Raw genomic sequence first — 15,281 nt, 5'->3', positions numbered from 1 at the left:
ACTTGAAACCAAGTTATCAGTTATGATATATACTGTTACTGTCTAGGAACTCACCATAAGTTCATCCAATGCAGATTTAAGCTTTGCGTAACCAACATGTTGCTTCCCCATCAGATGATCATCAATTCGTTGTTGTGCATCTCCAACAATTAAAAATGCACCACAGACATCACAGACTTCCATCTGTTTCTCTTGTGAAGCCGCCAGTTCAGCTGTCTGCAAGCATTATAAACATATACTCTGTGTTACATATCTATTAGATTCCCATGAGCAGCTGATTTAGAGATGGTTTCTACAACAGAGAAAGGATGGTCATGTGACAACATATGGAAATAGTTCTGTGTGGCAGATCTCGTGTAAGTGGTGTGGAGAGTAAAGGATGGATAAGAGGTGTGCAATTGTAATGGATTAATTGACAAAAGGAGAAAATGTAAAAATGAAGTAGATGAAAGCAAATATAAATGTCTAAAAATGAGATTAGCACAAAATGGAAAATGGCTAAGCACGAATAGCTATAGGAGAAATGCAAGGCTGTAGAAACTTGCTGAACGGATATCAAGGGCTCAGATGGCATACTAGTACTAAGCAAAGAAGGGAAAGCTAAAAGGTGAAAAGAATATATAGAAGATGAATGCAATGCAAACAAATCTGAGGAAATGGCTCTGAGCACTATGGGACTTAACATCTGAGGTCATCAGTCCCCTAAAACTTAGAACTAATTAAACCTAACTAACCTAAGGACATCACGCACATCCATGCCCGAGGCAGGATTCGAACCTGCGACCGTAGCAGTCGCGCAGTTCCGGACTACAGTGCCTAGAACCGCTGGACAAATCTGAGGACAATAGCATAGAAAGAGAAGAGTAAGAAAGTAAAGATGATATGGGATGTACGATACTGTGAGAAGAATTTGATGGTGCACTGAAAGACTTAGATGGAAACAAGGTCCCTGGAGTAGACATTTCCTCAGAATTATTAAGATCTCTGGGACAGCCAGCCATGATAAAACTTTTTCACGTGGTATGCAATATATAAGAGGCAATGGAAACACCCTCAAATAGGAAGAATTCCAATTCTGAAGTAGACCTGTTCACACTAACAAACCACCATGCTTGCAAACTACTGACTTAAGTTATTTACATGGGCAAGGAAAAGCTGGGAGATGATCTAAGAGAAGACTAGTTTGGGGTCCAGAAAAATACGCAAAACACAAGGCAATACAGATCTTACACATTTTCTTAGAAGACAGGCTGAATAAAGGCAAACTTATGTTTATAGCATTTGAAGATTCAGAGAAAGCTTCTGATAATGGTGACTTGACTACATTCTGAAACTCTGAAGGTAGTGGGAATAAAATACAGAGAGCAAAATGTTATTTTCAATTTGTACAGAAACCAGACTGCAGTTACAAGAGTCAAACGACATGAAAGGGGAACAGTTGTTAAGAACTGAAACACACATGTTCTATGCCAAGTACTTTGAAACGTATTTATTCACCGAGATAAGAAAGGAACTCTTCCACAGCAGTTAGAGATCAGCAGCATGAAAGAAAACCCAAGCATCATGCATATACACATCTACAGCACCTGGCGAGTGGCATAGCAGGATGTGAATACAATCCATAGCAGCAAAAAGTTAATTTACTTGGTATAGAACTCTCAATTTCCATAAAATAGGCAACAGTTCAATTCAACGTGCTGACACTTAAAAAAACAGTTGATACCAAAAGTCACTTATGCTGTCACCAGCTTTTCTGTGGCATGCTGCTATCGGTAATGGTTCGTGTGATCGATCACGAGAAGCCAACACGACAAATCATGTTCAGAAGCAGATAATCAATGGTATTTTCCTTCGTAACTTCCTTTGCTTCATAAATATATTTAGCCATTATTTTGTTCACTTGTAGCAATTTAAGCTTTGCTAATAAGACGGAATGTAGCCAAAACCTTGGAACATGATTACTTTTCGAAGGTAATAGACAAATATGCCTCAACGAAATACGATGAATCCCAAGACAACTGTTGTTAACCAATGACAGTGCTCATTCAGAAATAAAATAGGGTATTTCGTTCTGTTAAGTTGTAAATGGACAAGATCATCAAATTTTCAGTAAAATCAGAAATAAGAAATACATGCAGTTTATTGCCAATACGAAAGCTTATCTCAACCTATGCTATCCAGCAATGTATTATGGTAGTCAAATTTTGTGTTGAGATTTGTTTGCTTCGCCAAGTCACAACCAAATTGTCATAGTCCAACCTAACCTAGACCTTGGACTGTACTAGTTAATTAACATAACTTTAAGATGTGCTGCTACTCTCAAGTTAATCATTATCTTGGAAATCTAGACATTTGCAAAGAAAACATTATTGTTAAAATCAACAAAATGGCAGTGTGACTGTAATTGAAGTAGTGATTACAAAAAACAAATTTTCCAGTACAGTCAGAAGCGCATGCTTGTTTCTTTTGGGAACAAGTTATAAGACACACACACACACACACACACACACACACACACACACACACACACACACACACACCAGTGCGCATGCAACAGCAACTCACACATGACCACAGTCTGTGGCAGCTGAAGTCACACTGCGAGCAGCAGCAGCAGTGCGTGATGAGAGAGTCAACTGGGTGGAGGTTAAGGAGGAGACTAGGGTGGGAAGGGGGAGGGATAGCAGGGTAATGACGGGGGACGGTGAGTGCTGCTCGAGAGCATGCAGGGATGAGGTGCAGGGAGGGTGGGCCGCTAAGTGCAGTCAGGAGCTTAGACAGAGGGTGGGGGAGAGGTGGGGGGGAGGGGGGGATAGCAGGAAAGAAGTAAAAAGAGCGTGGGTGGAATCGAGGACTGAGTAGTGCTGGAATGGGAACAGAGCAGGGACTGATGGGTGAGGACAATGACTAATGAAGATCGAGGCCACAAGTGTTACAGGAACTGTGCAGGTGGGAACTCTCCCTGCAATATATCCTACTTTTCTGTAACCCTCCTGACCTCAATTTTGATACTCATAGTCCTCACCCATCAGCCCCATTCCTTTCCTCATTCCAGCACTACATAGCCCTATATTCCACCCACACACTTTTTACCTCTCTCGTTTCCTGCCCCCCCCCCCCTCCCCCACCACTCCTCTGCTTTCCATCTAAGCTCCCAAATGCACCTAGCTGCCCACCCTCCCTCACCTCAATCCCTGTACACTCCTACTCTGCTATCCCTCCTCCCCCTTGCCCCAACCCCCTCCTTGCCCCCACCCATCATGCACTGCTGCTGCTGCTAGCAGTGTGGCTTCAGCTGCCACAGACTGTGGTCATGCACGGGCGAGAGTGAGAGAGAGAGAGAGAGAGAGAGAGAGAGAGAGAGAGAGAGAGAGAGAGAGAGAGTGTGTGTGTGTGTGTGTGTGTGTGTGTGTGTGTGTGTGTTCCATTTTTGACAAAGGCCTTGTTGGTCAAAAGCTGTATTTGCGACAGTCTATCCACGACTCGGCATCTCTGCTTATGCTGAGTAGCAACTGTCCTTTTTATATTATTGTTAAAACCCATTCTGGATTTTCCATTGTCTAAATTCTTTGTTTAGTAATAAGACCTTACTCAAACTGCCATTCTACAATTTTATCTCGACAAATTAAATCAACTCTGTTGGAATACTTCCTGAAATTTTCTGAGAAACATGCAACACAAAAAATATATAAAAATCAGTAACCAACCTTAACATTCTAGATAACCAGATGAATGGAAGTTACTGCTCTTCATTTCAAAAATAAGAACATATTAGATCCAGTGATTCCCACTGGCTACTGTGTACTGCCACGTGACTAAGAGCTATCTCAAGGCATTGCCAACAACATCTGTCAGCACTGTTACGTGCACTTTAGCCCATATTTCCTTGTTATGAACAACAAGGTCCAGAATCAAACAGCTTTACAAGGAAGATTACAAAATAAGAGTATCACTTAAGAACCACAGTCAGCATGCTTTACGGAATTTAATCCTATTGGACGTATCTACTATTTACCTTACAGACTGATTGCAGTTAGATCATCACCTTCCACCACTATTCTGGGACCTGTGTCATCTCAGGACATGAGTTATACAGACATGAGAATGTGAAAGTATGTCATTCTATATGTGATACCAAAGTGATTAACCGCTTATCTTTATATACTGCCTGACCTCGTATAAACACACCTAAAGACCGGTATATGTTTCAAGCAATTAAATCGAGTTAATATACAAAATAGCAAAATATTCTCTGTTGCACATCCATGAATAATTGTTTGTAAAATTCAACAGAGCCCTTAGGTAAAATATATCAGTACATGCTTGTTATTAATATTTTATGTAAGTTAAGCAACAGAGTAATAATGTATTTCTCCAGTTGCTAACCAGACTTGGGGAGATTTACCAGAAATTTTTTGAACCATGTTTAATTTGTATTTCACTTACTTGCTGCCAATGACTATTTTCATTGGTTCCTCTTAACTGCTCCCGTTCTTCTTTTAGCTGATCACATAGCTTCATAAGTCCTTGTGCTTGTTCAACATTTCCCTGAATACCCATTTGTTCTGCTTCACTTACAAGACCATTGATTTTTTCAGTGAGGAATGCAATCTGCTCTTCATTGCGTTGAGTTTGAGCCGGTGACAAGGACACCTGCAACGGAAGAGTAATGTTTTATAAGAAATTTATATATAAAAAGTTTTACGTGTGGATGAAAACAGTAAAAATAAAGCAGCCAGTAAGACCTACACAATGTAGAGGTAAAAATCTTAACACTTAAAAGAACCAGAGCATTTTAATTGTATTATATGGAAAATTCATTCTACAAAACAAAAAACTCTGAGAATTGCTGGACAATATTCACCTTTAGAAAATGGAATTTAAGTACTGCCAATAGCTGCACATAAAAATTCAAAACAGTATCCTAGCTTTCAGAACCAATAATTCATTCCCTGGGAAGGTGAAGTGTGTAAACTAGGGAAGGTTGAAAAGGATGCGCAGATCACTCAGACCCCAGAATAAGAGGGACCTATCTGTTAAGAGGGTAAGGGGATACAAGATAAATAGGGGTTCCTCCTCTCCCAGAGTTCTTCCCCCAGCCCCCCACCTCCCCTTTTGCTCAGATCCTGTGTAGCCGTCTCTGGTCACGAAAGGCAGTGAAATATTTTATTCAAGAAAGTGGAAAAGCGATATGGTCCAAATATTTCTCATCAAATCACTACCATCTTGAACTGGTTACTGATGACACTGTTAGGATATCTGCAATGCCACATAGATTGAGAAGGCCTGTGCGCTGCCTGTGAACAGCAAGATGGGTATGCCAAGAGTAGTCATAACAAAAGGAAGCAACTCGTGTTGTGCTGAGAAACTGAGCATAGGGATGCGTGACTGCTGCACAATGTAGCCTTTCACAATGCTTTTAATTTTATTTCTGTTAGGGAGAGACAAATGCCTTACAGATATTGTGTGACCATGTGCAAAGGCGGCCTGAGAGGGAAAATTTTTATGAAGTTGATAATGTGAAGCATAACCTCAAATTTATACGATCCCTAGCACTTACTGTGTTAATGTTTTGGCAGTATGTTACTGATTTGGAGCACTGCATATTTGTGGTTTATTACTATGTGAAATGAGCCACTCATATAAATCCAATAAGGCATTGTGTTTAGCAGTTTTAAATATTTAGGTCTGTCAGCTCTTCAGCATGTCTACCATGCAGTTGGCTTTGTAAACTGTGATTTTGAGGCATTCAGGGAAAGTACTATCATCAATAATTTTATCAACAATTCAACAAGACAGAGCACTGACATTCTAATTTCCACAATTACACATTTTAGAACATTGTTGTTGACAGTCCTCTGTTCTGGAGCAGTTCAGCTTGTTTACAGAGCAGATAAGGTCTGTAGCACCAATTCTTCTCTAAGTGAATCTTATCAGTTTTACTCTGTGACTGCAGAGGAGACACCCACCCCCCCCCCCCCCAAAAAAAAAACACACATGTATCGCCGCTTTGTGATACAAGGGAACTTTCAGAATTCACAAAATACTCATTGAGAGTCTTACTGTTGATTGAGATAGTGATTTCCTCCTTTCCCATGTTTATTTCACTTTTTACCACATTCTAGGTGCTTTACAGTTATTTTTCAGATTTAAAGTACTGTTCATCAGCTTTGATTCTTGCTGCTTTAATTTTTGATATGTGGGTTTTTCTTAAGCTTATAGAGCTTTTCTTGTTCTTTCAACTGTCAGCAGTTATGTCTTTCAGCATGAGTAAAATATCCTCATTTTACTACATTGCAATGTATACCATTTTTTTGTATTGTGGTTTGTGACTATCACAAGTTTTGCATCTTTTAGAAACAAGAGGGCAGTTACTGCCTAGTGTGTTTCATGATGGAAATGAACGTAAAGAAGCATTCATTACCATCTTTCTTACTGGTTAGTCTATTGGGTAACTCAATTAGTTAAAAGTAATTTCTCATTTTTTCAGTGTCCCCTTCTTTGAGAACTATGTATATATAGCTGACATCTTGGAATTGTCAGTAAGCAGGTTTCCAGTTTTGAGCCATATGCCAGAATGTTCAGGTATGCCTAATTTGATGGTGTCACATTCTACTTAATTTCTACACACATTGCTAATTGTCAAGGCACACTCCCTTCCTAGTCAATTTTTCATTTCGGCAGCAGAAATTTATTGACCTTAACACATTTAGGAAACACACAACATTTTTTTCCCTTTACTCTTATTTCTGGGTTAATATAACCTGTGACAAAAATTCTATAACGCTTGTATTTGGCACTCATTAAAATTAAAGTGGAAAACTTTTTGCGAATGTTTCCTCATCAGACACTTCTGAGTGCACAGTGCCATAGCAGAGGCTTCAAAAACAAATTGTTGTCACTGAACAACCAAATTATACAACCAAGCCTATTTCTTTACTTTATTCCAGTGTTCATTCAAACATAGAATGCTGTTCATGATTTCATTCAGCCAGTACTGGAGATCAGTAACTTAACTCCTTAAGGACTGCACATTCATATGTAACAAAATTAGCTTATTTATGCTGCAGGGAAGTACAGTGTTTACACTGGGTCTATTTTGTTCATTAGTTTTAATGTCTCTTTTTTTACTTCATTCTGATGTCCTTTGTTATGACCGAGACCAATTTATCTCTGGCTTGATCAGTCTTATACATTCCATGATCAGGTACTAGGGGTGAGGATGTGTTCTTACTTGCTAGAGCAGGTTGATTTATTGTTTTCCATGTTAAGTTTTTTTGGGTCTGTTTTTATGAATGAACTGCTCTCAGAAAGAATATGGTAATTACAGTGCTCAATATATTGCAAAAAAGGAATAAGGATTTCAAACTGCTTTTTGAATAGTGGGACTTGGGAAAGAGCAGTTAGCCTAATACGAATGGTCAGACACTGAATTCATTATGGTAACTAAGCTAACAGTTCATAAATACATATCAGAAAAATTTATAAAATGTAATATTTAACATTTACAAATATGTTAGTTTCTCAAGAACTATTTTACAATAGTCCTTCAGAAATATTAGATAGTCTTCATTATGATTGTGATAATCTGATCTCCATAGTTATCATGTGGGCTACTGGTTATAGGTGCATGAACAACATTTTCACCCTACTGAAAGTATAAGAACATCTCAAGATAACAGTAGAAATACAGAAGTTCCTCACACACTCACCAGACCAAGTCTGCTTTCAACAGCAGTTCCATCTGTTTTTCCAAACTGCCCTCACTATTTGAGAAAACCTGGAAGCTACAGATTTGGTCCTGAGGTGAAGAGACAGAAATGTGAAGAGCGAAATATTTAGGCATATAAGAACAAGTCTTTCTTTCTCATCCTGTGCAGTAAGTCTCCCCTGACCCACAGTTCTGGGCGGCTTTTCCGAGATCTACCCCTTTTCCTAGACCTCTCCATTCCTTTTCCTTCATCCCACTTCCTTCCCCTTCAACCCTTTGTCTGAAGAACAAGTCACTGGCTCCGAAAGCTTGCCTAATTACAACCCACTTTTATATGCATGTTCTGCCACCAAATGGTGAGTAGATTTTTTATCTATACAATTAAATTAAAATATTTAGGCTGCTGTTCAGGAGAGTATGAAGGAAAGTGTGAGAGTTAAGGCCAAATTGTCAATGATAAAATTATCTGACTTCTGGAGTATTATTACAAAACCTACCTCTGTATTGTTTGCTAACATTCAAACTGTTCCTGTGATAAAATATCCTGTTCTTGTTAGTGAAACCTTTGATGTATCAGTATTTGTTTTGAACAAGCAAACAAACAAGTTAGGTCTAAACAGTCAAGAGTTTTTAACATGGGTTTCAAGCATCGTTGAATTAGGTAATCTTTTGTGAGGAAAAAGCTGACATGCAGATTAATGCAGCAAATAATATTGAGTAAATTTTGAGTTGTGTGTGTGAAATAATGCAGACATTTCAATTATTTGAGTATGAAAAGAGCAAAAATATACACTTAACCACTGAACAGTTGAAGTTACTATCATCAAAGGATCTTGCATATACTACTCCATTCGTGACATTATCTTACAGCATTTCTCCATGTGCTTATAGGTTTAATAGGGATTATGGTTTTTTTGTAGGCCCTCATCCATCAACAATTCAAGGAGTGTTTTCTAGTATTAACTTAGGTCCCCAGAAAGAGTAATCATATATATTGGGTCTTGAAGACACATGATTCAAATTATTGTCTGTAATTTCAGATAATAATTCTGTTAATAGAAAGGCAATGTCATCGTTTTCAAATCCTCCTTCAGTCTCTTATGTATATAACCATCCCGAAGATTTAACAAGACCTTTGTTTTTTGTAACTATCCCTGTACACATTATGAAGTGCGCCTGACATAACTGGTTAAAGCAAAAAATAATTCTTGTACGATTTATCTCACAATGCATGCAATATGACTGACTACTGAATGAAGCTGTATGACCTTGAACATGAAAAACTGGCAAACCATTGTTATGGTCTGACTTTGAAAGCAATGAGACTGAATAACTTTGAAAAACAAAATTCTAAACTAGCTCTGCAAATTTTCAGTGATGTCACAGCTAATGCCCTTCAAACCCTGGGTTCAAAACGCTTCTTACATCACTGTGCAGAAACACCAAATTACATTGGTTTGTTTGTCAAATGGTGGAAAACAGCTAATGCGAAAACATTTAAAGGTAACAGATTAAATGATGAATTCATGTGCCCTATAAAACAATGTTCAGCAGCTGTCCCAGAGTATGCATATCTTAATGGAATGTTAGAAAGGCTAAGTATACGGGAAAAGTAAACATTCGATATCATGAGGGCTTACTAAACAAAAGAAACATAATCAGCATTAATCCAAACAACACAGGCTTTTATATAATTCTTGAAGAGAGATTTGGAAAGTATAGGCAATTATGTGAAGGTCAGTACGTCAGCATCAGGCAGGTGTACAAAGTAGAAAAGAAGCTTCACTTACACTCTGTAATTAGGCTAAATTTAAAATCGACTGTTTTTGGTGAGATCAGCATACAACCTATACAGGATATTTTCTCTGAGGCATGAACTATTGGCATTGAGATTCATTCCCCGTATGATGAAATTTTAGTTAATTCATCAGAAATTTCTGAAAATTGCAATGAAGATTTGCCTATTCTGACATATATAGCAAGTTATTGTTGCTACTGTTTTGAAACATACAAAATGTGAGTTTTGTGTCATGTTCTGGTGTTAGATAACATTTCAGATGAACAAGAAATGTATTCCCTTATACAGAATATGAGCAGAGGAAAACTACTCATTCCTTGCTCTCAAGCTACCAGTGTCGTCGTCACTGCTTTCCTGACAGTTACAAAATTGCGTGATAAATTTGAAAGAGAGTTTCTTAAAGCACCAAAACAGAGAACTGGTTTCAAACATGGTTTGGAATTCAGTCTTAGTGAATGAACTGTTTCGGGAAAGAGAATGAGGTAGCCAGAGTGCTCAAGCTTTTTTGCAAAAAAAAAAAAAAAAAAAAAAAAAAAAAAAAAAAAAAAAAAAAAAAAAAAAAAAAAAAATTTTACTAGAAAGAGGAATTAAAAGCATTTTGAAGGATGCTGTCCCTAGAAAGAAAAAAGTGAAAGTACATGAAGAATCAAGCTTTAATTTTACAGAGCGTGCAGAAATTATGTGGTGGAATATAGTTGCAATACACTCTGTGCATGTAAGTTGTAACAATATTGTTATTCATTATTACCCTGTATTCCTCATTACTACAAATAATAAAGCTATTACGTTTTCTAAAAGAAAAGAAAAAAAGACTGAATAATGGGTCAGTCCATGCGAAATCAACCAATGGTGTGATTCTTTCCTTCTTTACATTATGTTCATATTTGCTCCAGCTATAATTACTTTCACATTTTGATGAACTGTACAAATGCAAACAGTATGAGTCCCACTAGCTCCAGCTGTAATACAATTGTTTGGCCTTAATAAAGCCAATTTTGTACATTTCTCTCTGGTTTCTTAAAGCTAATCTGTTTTGAACATACATACGCTTTCCATCGCCAGCTTTTCCCATAGAAATGTAATCCTGTTTGTCAGGCATTCACCTGCTACTATTATCATTACAATAAAACTCTTTCACTAGCAGAACTGATTTAGCAGACAAGGACATCCAGGCTTAGGATACAGAGTAGAGTGTATGCTCTTTTCTTCCACTTTGTTTTCCTTGCCACCTAGTTGCTTACTCCAAACTCTTTCTAAATGAGTGTACTGCCTACTTTGGTTAGGGAAATCAGCACTAAAAACTTTTCACTTCTATTAGAAATGCGAAACTTGTCTTTAAAATAGTCAATAGTTTCTGGTTGTGTGCCATCATAGTCACATATTTTCTAATTTTCACCTGTTTCTCCCTGTAAGAAGGTTCACTTAATTTCAAATTAATTTAATCAGCTTTATCTTTGCATCATTTCTTTGAGCTGATACATTTCTTTATTACTGAGGATTTCCATACTGAATCCAACGAGTGGTTCAATTAATGCAAGCCTTCTTCAGCATTAACAAATTCAGGATCATAAGACGTGCTACAACTCAGTTGTACCTTTCCGTAAGATTTCAGTGATCAGCAACTCACTTTTCTTTCACTGATAAGTTCCATCTACATAAGTGCAGATTTTCATTCTTTCTTCAGTATTCCAGATCAGGTCAATCATTCAGTCTCCGTTTCTTTTTAAGGGATTGCAACAAGATTTTCACCACTTTTTATTCAAAGTGTATGTTCTTATGAAATCAAAGGAAGATAAATCATAAGCATCAAAAAGATGAAACCCAAAAGGGGTACAAAAATGTAAAATTCATTAGTTTAAAGTAAATTAATGCATTAACTATGAATAAATAATTTTTTGAAATACCATTACACGAACCCAGTAATGCATGCCAGTGAAGTTTGGTCCTCGAGCCCTCAGACTGTAATGACTCTCATTGCATTTTGTGTAAAATGGCACTACTACTATTTCAGAAAGGTTGCTACACATAAGCTTGACTCGTGCACCATGTGTTGCACTCCGGCAACCAGCTCCTCTTTCCCCCTCCAATGCTTTGTTAATTTTGTTTCAAGAATTGATCTCTATTTAAGTTCATTGGAAAGTTTTGTTTAATTATTGTTTATTGGTTGTACTTATGTTATGTTAGTTGTAATTCATTAATTGTAAAACAAACAGCTTTAGACACTGATCTGATATCCACTGAAGACACATTGCAAATACGCTGAAATGGGTCTGTGTGCATAACTAAAATAAAAAGTACTTAATGTGCAGTTTGAAGAAGGCTGCTACAAAACTGGTGCAACGAGAAAATTTTTAATATCATTTTAACTTTAGTTTCATGAACCAGTCTGCAAAAGTTGTATACATATGGCAAAGCAAATTTCAGTAAAATTAAATTTTATTTCAGTATGATCCCGTTGGAATACTATCAAGAGATTAAGCACACACATTATACACTGAAGAGCCAAAGAAACTGGTAGAACTGCCTAATATCATGTAAGGCCCTCGCAAGCATACAGAAATGCCACAACACGATGTGGAATGGACTCTACTGATATCTGTAGTGGTGTTGGAAGGAACTGACACCATGAATCCTGCAGGGCTGTCCACAAATCTGTAAGTAGAAGGGGATGGAGATCTCTTCTGAACAGCACACTGTAAGGCATCCCAGTTATGCTCAATAGTGTTCACGTCTAGGGAGTCTGGGGGCCAGCGGAAGTGTTTAAATTCAGAAGAGTGTTCCTGGAGCCACTCTGTAGGAATTCTGGATGTGTGGGATGTTGCATCATTCTGCTGCAATTGCCCAAGTCCATTGGAATGCACAGTGAACATGAATGGATGCAGATGATCAGACAGGAAGCTTATGCACATGTCATCTGTCAGAGTCGTATCTAAACTTACCAAGGGTCCCATATCACTCCAACTGCTCATGCCCCACACCACTACAGAGCCTCCAACAGCTTGAACAGTCCACTACTGACATGCAGGGTCCATGGATTTGTGAGGTTGTCTCCATATCTGTACATGTCCATCCACTCTAGACAATTTGAAATGAGACTCGCCCGACCAGACAACATGTTTAATGTCATGAACAATCCAATGTCGGTGTTGCCGGGCCCAGGGGAGGCATAAAGCTTTGTAACAAGGGAACACAAGATGGGGCTTCGGCATTGAACGGTTCGCATGGTGACAACTGCTGATGGCCCAGCGTTGAAACCTGCAGCAGTTAGCAGAAGGGTTGCACTTCTGTCACGTTGAATGATTCTCTTCAGTAGTCATTGGTCCCATTCTTGCAGGTTTTTTTCCAGCCTTAGCAATGTCGGAGATTTGATGTTTTAGCAGATCCCTGATATCCGCGGTACACTTGTGAAATGGTTGTACAGGAAAATCCCCAATTCATTGCTACTTCAGAGATGCTGTGTCTCATTGCTCGTGCACCAACTATAACACCACGTTCAAACTCACTTAGATCTTGATAACCTGCCATTGTAGCAGCAGTAACTGCTCTAACAATTCCGCCAGACACTTGTCTTATATAGGAGTTTCTGACTGCAGTGACATTTTCTGCTTGTTTACGTATCTCTGTATTTGAATAAGCATGCCTATACCAGTTTCTTTGGTGCTTCAGTATAGGTAGTGTATAAGATGTTTTCTGAATCTAGTAAGTAGGCTACATTTTTAAACATGAGAAGAAACTGAATAAAGTACAACAAATTTCAGTTCTGTAACTCAAATAGTTTTATGGATGTGAGTTGCATTTGCAGAGTGTGTGTGTGTGTGTGTGTGTGTGTCTACATCAATTGCTGACAAAAGCCTTGATGGCTGGAAGCTTTATCTATGACAGTCTTTTTGTTCTGCCTATCTGCAACTTAGCATCTCTGCTGTACGGTAAGTAGCAACTTTCCTTTACATAATATTATTACATTCCATTTTGGATTATCCAGTGTTATGTGATTATGTTTTTCTGAAATACAATATGCTAAACAAGATTATATTACAATCACTTTTATAGATCTATGAAGGAATAACAATCCTCTGTGCACAAGCTGCCATATACATGTTTCTGAATGTCACAACTCAGATGATATAATTTACAGTTGTCCACTATCAAGGACAGAGGGGGAGAAGAGGAGACGACATAAGAAAATGCTAATCTGAGGAGCAGCTGCAAGCATACTTTAGTGTGTGATTGATGTATATGTTTCGTCCATAATTTAAAAGCTATATCACAAAACCTTTCTTTTTAACAGGCCAGACTGTTTAAAAACAAGCCTTATTGAAATTCAAAATATTAAAGTTGGTTGCTTGCATGGACGAAAATTTTTTGCAGCCAGGTTTACAGATTCCTGCTCTGCATAAAACATACATGGTAACATGTAAATTTCTATGAATTTTTAGGGACATGAAAAGCAAATATAGCAATACTGTGCATCAAAATGTAAAAATGCAAAAAAGCCTAATAAATGCCCTTGCATAGCAAATTGTATCCAGGTGAAATATTTTATTAGAGATAGTTTGAAATAGGTTTATTTTCTGCATATAAATACTGAAAATGTAACCAGTTTTCTATTACTGGTATTGCACATCGCCTTGATAACTTCAATTTGGAAAGACAAAATGTGTAAGAAAGTGCTCGCAAAATAAAATGTCCACAAACACAATGTATCAGATTACTCAATTCTCTGGTGACAGACCAACTGCAGGCATTACAATGGTCTGGTCTGAATAACATACACACTGTGTAATGAAACTTTGGACCCTGCTATATGACCTAACATAAAAAAAAAACCACTTGTCTGGTAGCTAAGGTTTAGGAAGTTGATGTATTGTGGGAACTTAAGACAGCAGTTTCAGACGGCAGGTGTTTTGATCTGTAGTTGTCTCAAATATCAGTCGAGTTCAGGCCTGAACCTTGTTTGTGACACTGCCAACCTCAGAAAGTGACTGAATGCTGTGTGTTATGCATTTTTTAATTTTGGAATGAGTGAAAAGATTAACCCTGGTCCATCACGGAGTCTGATTACAACCCGAACAACACCAGAAGGGGCTGGCAATCCCTTTGAGTATCTGTCATTTCTGCTTTCTACAGAACACAGATATTCTGTCGTGAGAGGCACATGGAGCTTGTTTCCGCACACTGTTCCTCTCACACCTGTCAGTCACAATGTAGAATTATTTACACTTGTGGCTGACTTCCAGTTTACTATGCCCGCTTTCTGCATTTTCTTTTCTTTTTTCCTTGAGACACCCTCCTGACTGGTTTGATGCGGTCCACTACGAATTCTTCTCCTGTGCCAATCTCTTCATCTCTGAGTAGCACTTGCAACCTATATCCTCAATTATTTGCTGGGTGTATTCCTATCTTTGTCTTGCTCTACAATTTTTATTCTCTACAGCTCCCTCTAGTACCATGGAAGTTATTCTCTAATGTTCTAAGTGATGCCCTACCATCCTGTCTCTTCCTCTTGCCAGTGTTTTCTATATGTTCCTTTCCTCACCAATTCTGCAGAGAACTTCCTCATTCCTTACTTAACAGTCCATGTAATTTTCAACATTCTTCTGTAGCTTTGAGTCTCTTCTTCTCCGTTTTTCCCACAGTCCATGTTTCACTGCCATACAATGCTGTGTCCCAGATATACATTCTCAAAAATTTCTTTCTTAAATTAAGGTCTGTTTGATACTAGTAGACTTCTCTTGGCCAGGAATGCCTTTTCTGCCAGTGCTGGTCTGCTTT

At 38.0% G+C, this 15,281-nt stretch overlaps 1 protein-coding gene across 2 annotated transcripts in view; it reads right to left on the bottom strand.

Annotated features, from left to right (window-relative positions):
• The window catches only part of LOC124776222 (luc7-like protein 3), a 148,204-nt gene that overhangs the window by 116,131 nt on the left and 16,792 nt on the right, over window positions 1-15,281 (bottom strand). For both annotated transcript variants that reach the window (XM_047251078.1, XM_047251077.1), the window contains exons 3-4: window positions 4,447-4,653; window positions 55-216 (exon numbers count right to left, since the gene is read on the bottom strand). In XM_047251078.1, the coding sequence (XP_047107034.1) occupies window positions 55-216; window positions 4,447-4,653 (369 nt within the window). The remainder of the gene's footprint in view (window positions 1-54; window positions 217-4,446; window positions 4,654-15,281) is intronic.

Source organism: Schistocerca piceifrons, chromosome 2 (genome assembly GCF_021461385.2).
Source record: "Schistocerca piceifrons isolate TAMUIC-IGC-003096 chromosome 2, iqSchPice1.1, whole genome shotgun sequence".
Taxonomy (NCBI): domain Eukaryota; kingdom Metazoa; phylum Arthropoda; class Insecta; order Orthoptera; family Acrididae; genus Schistocerca; species Schistocerca piceifrons.
This window is presented reverse-complemented; position numbering and strand designations above follow the sequence as displayed.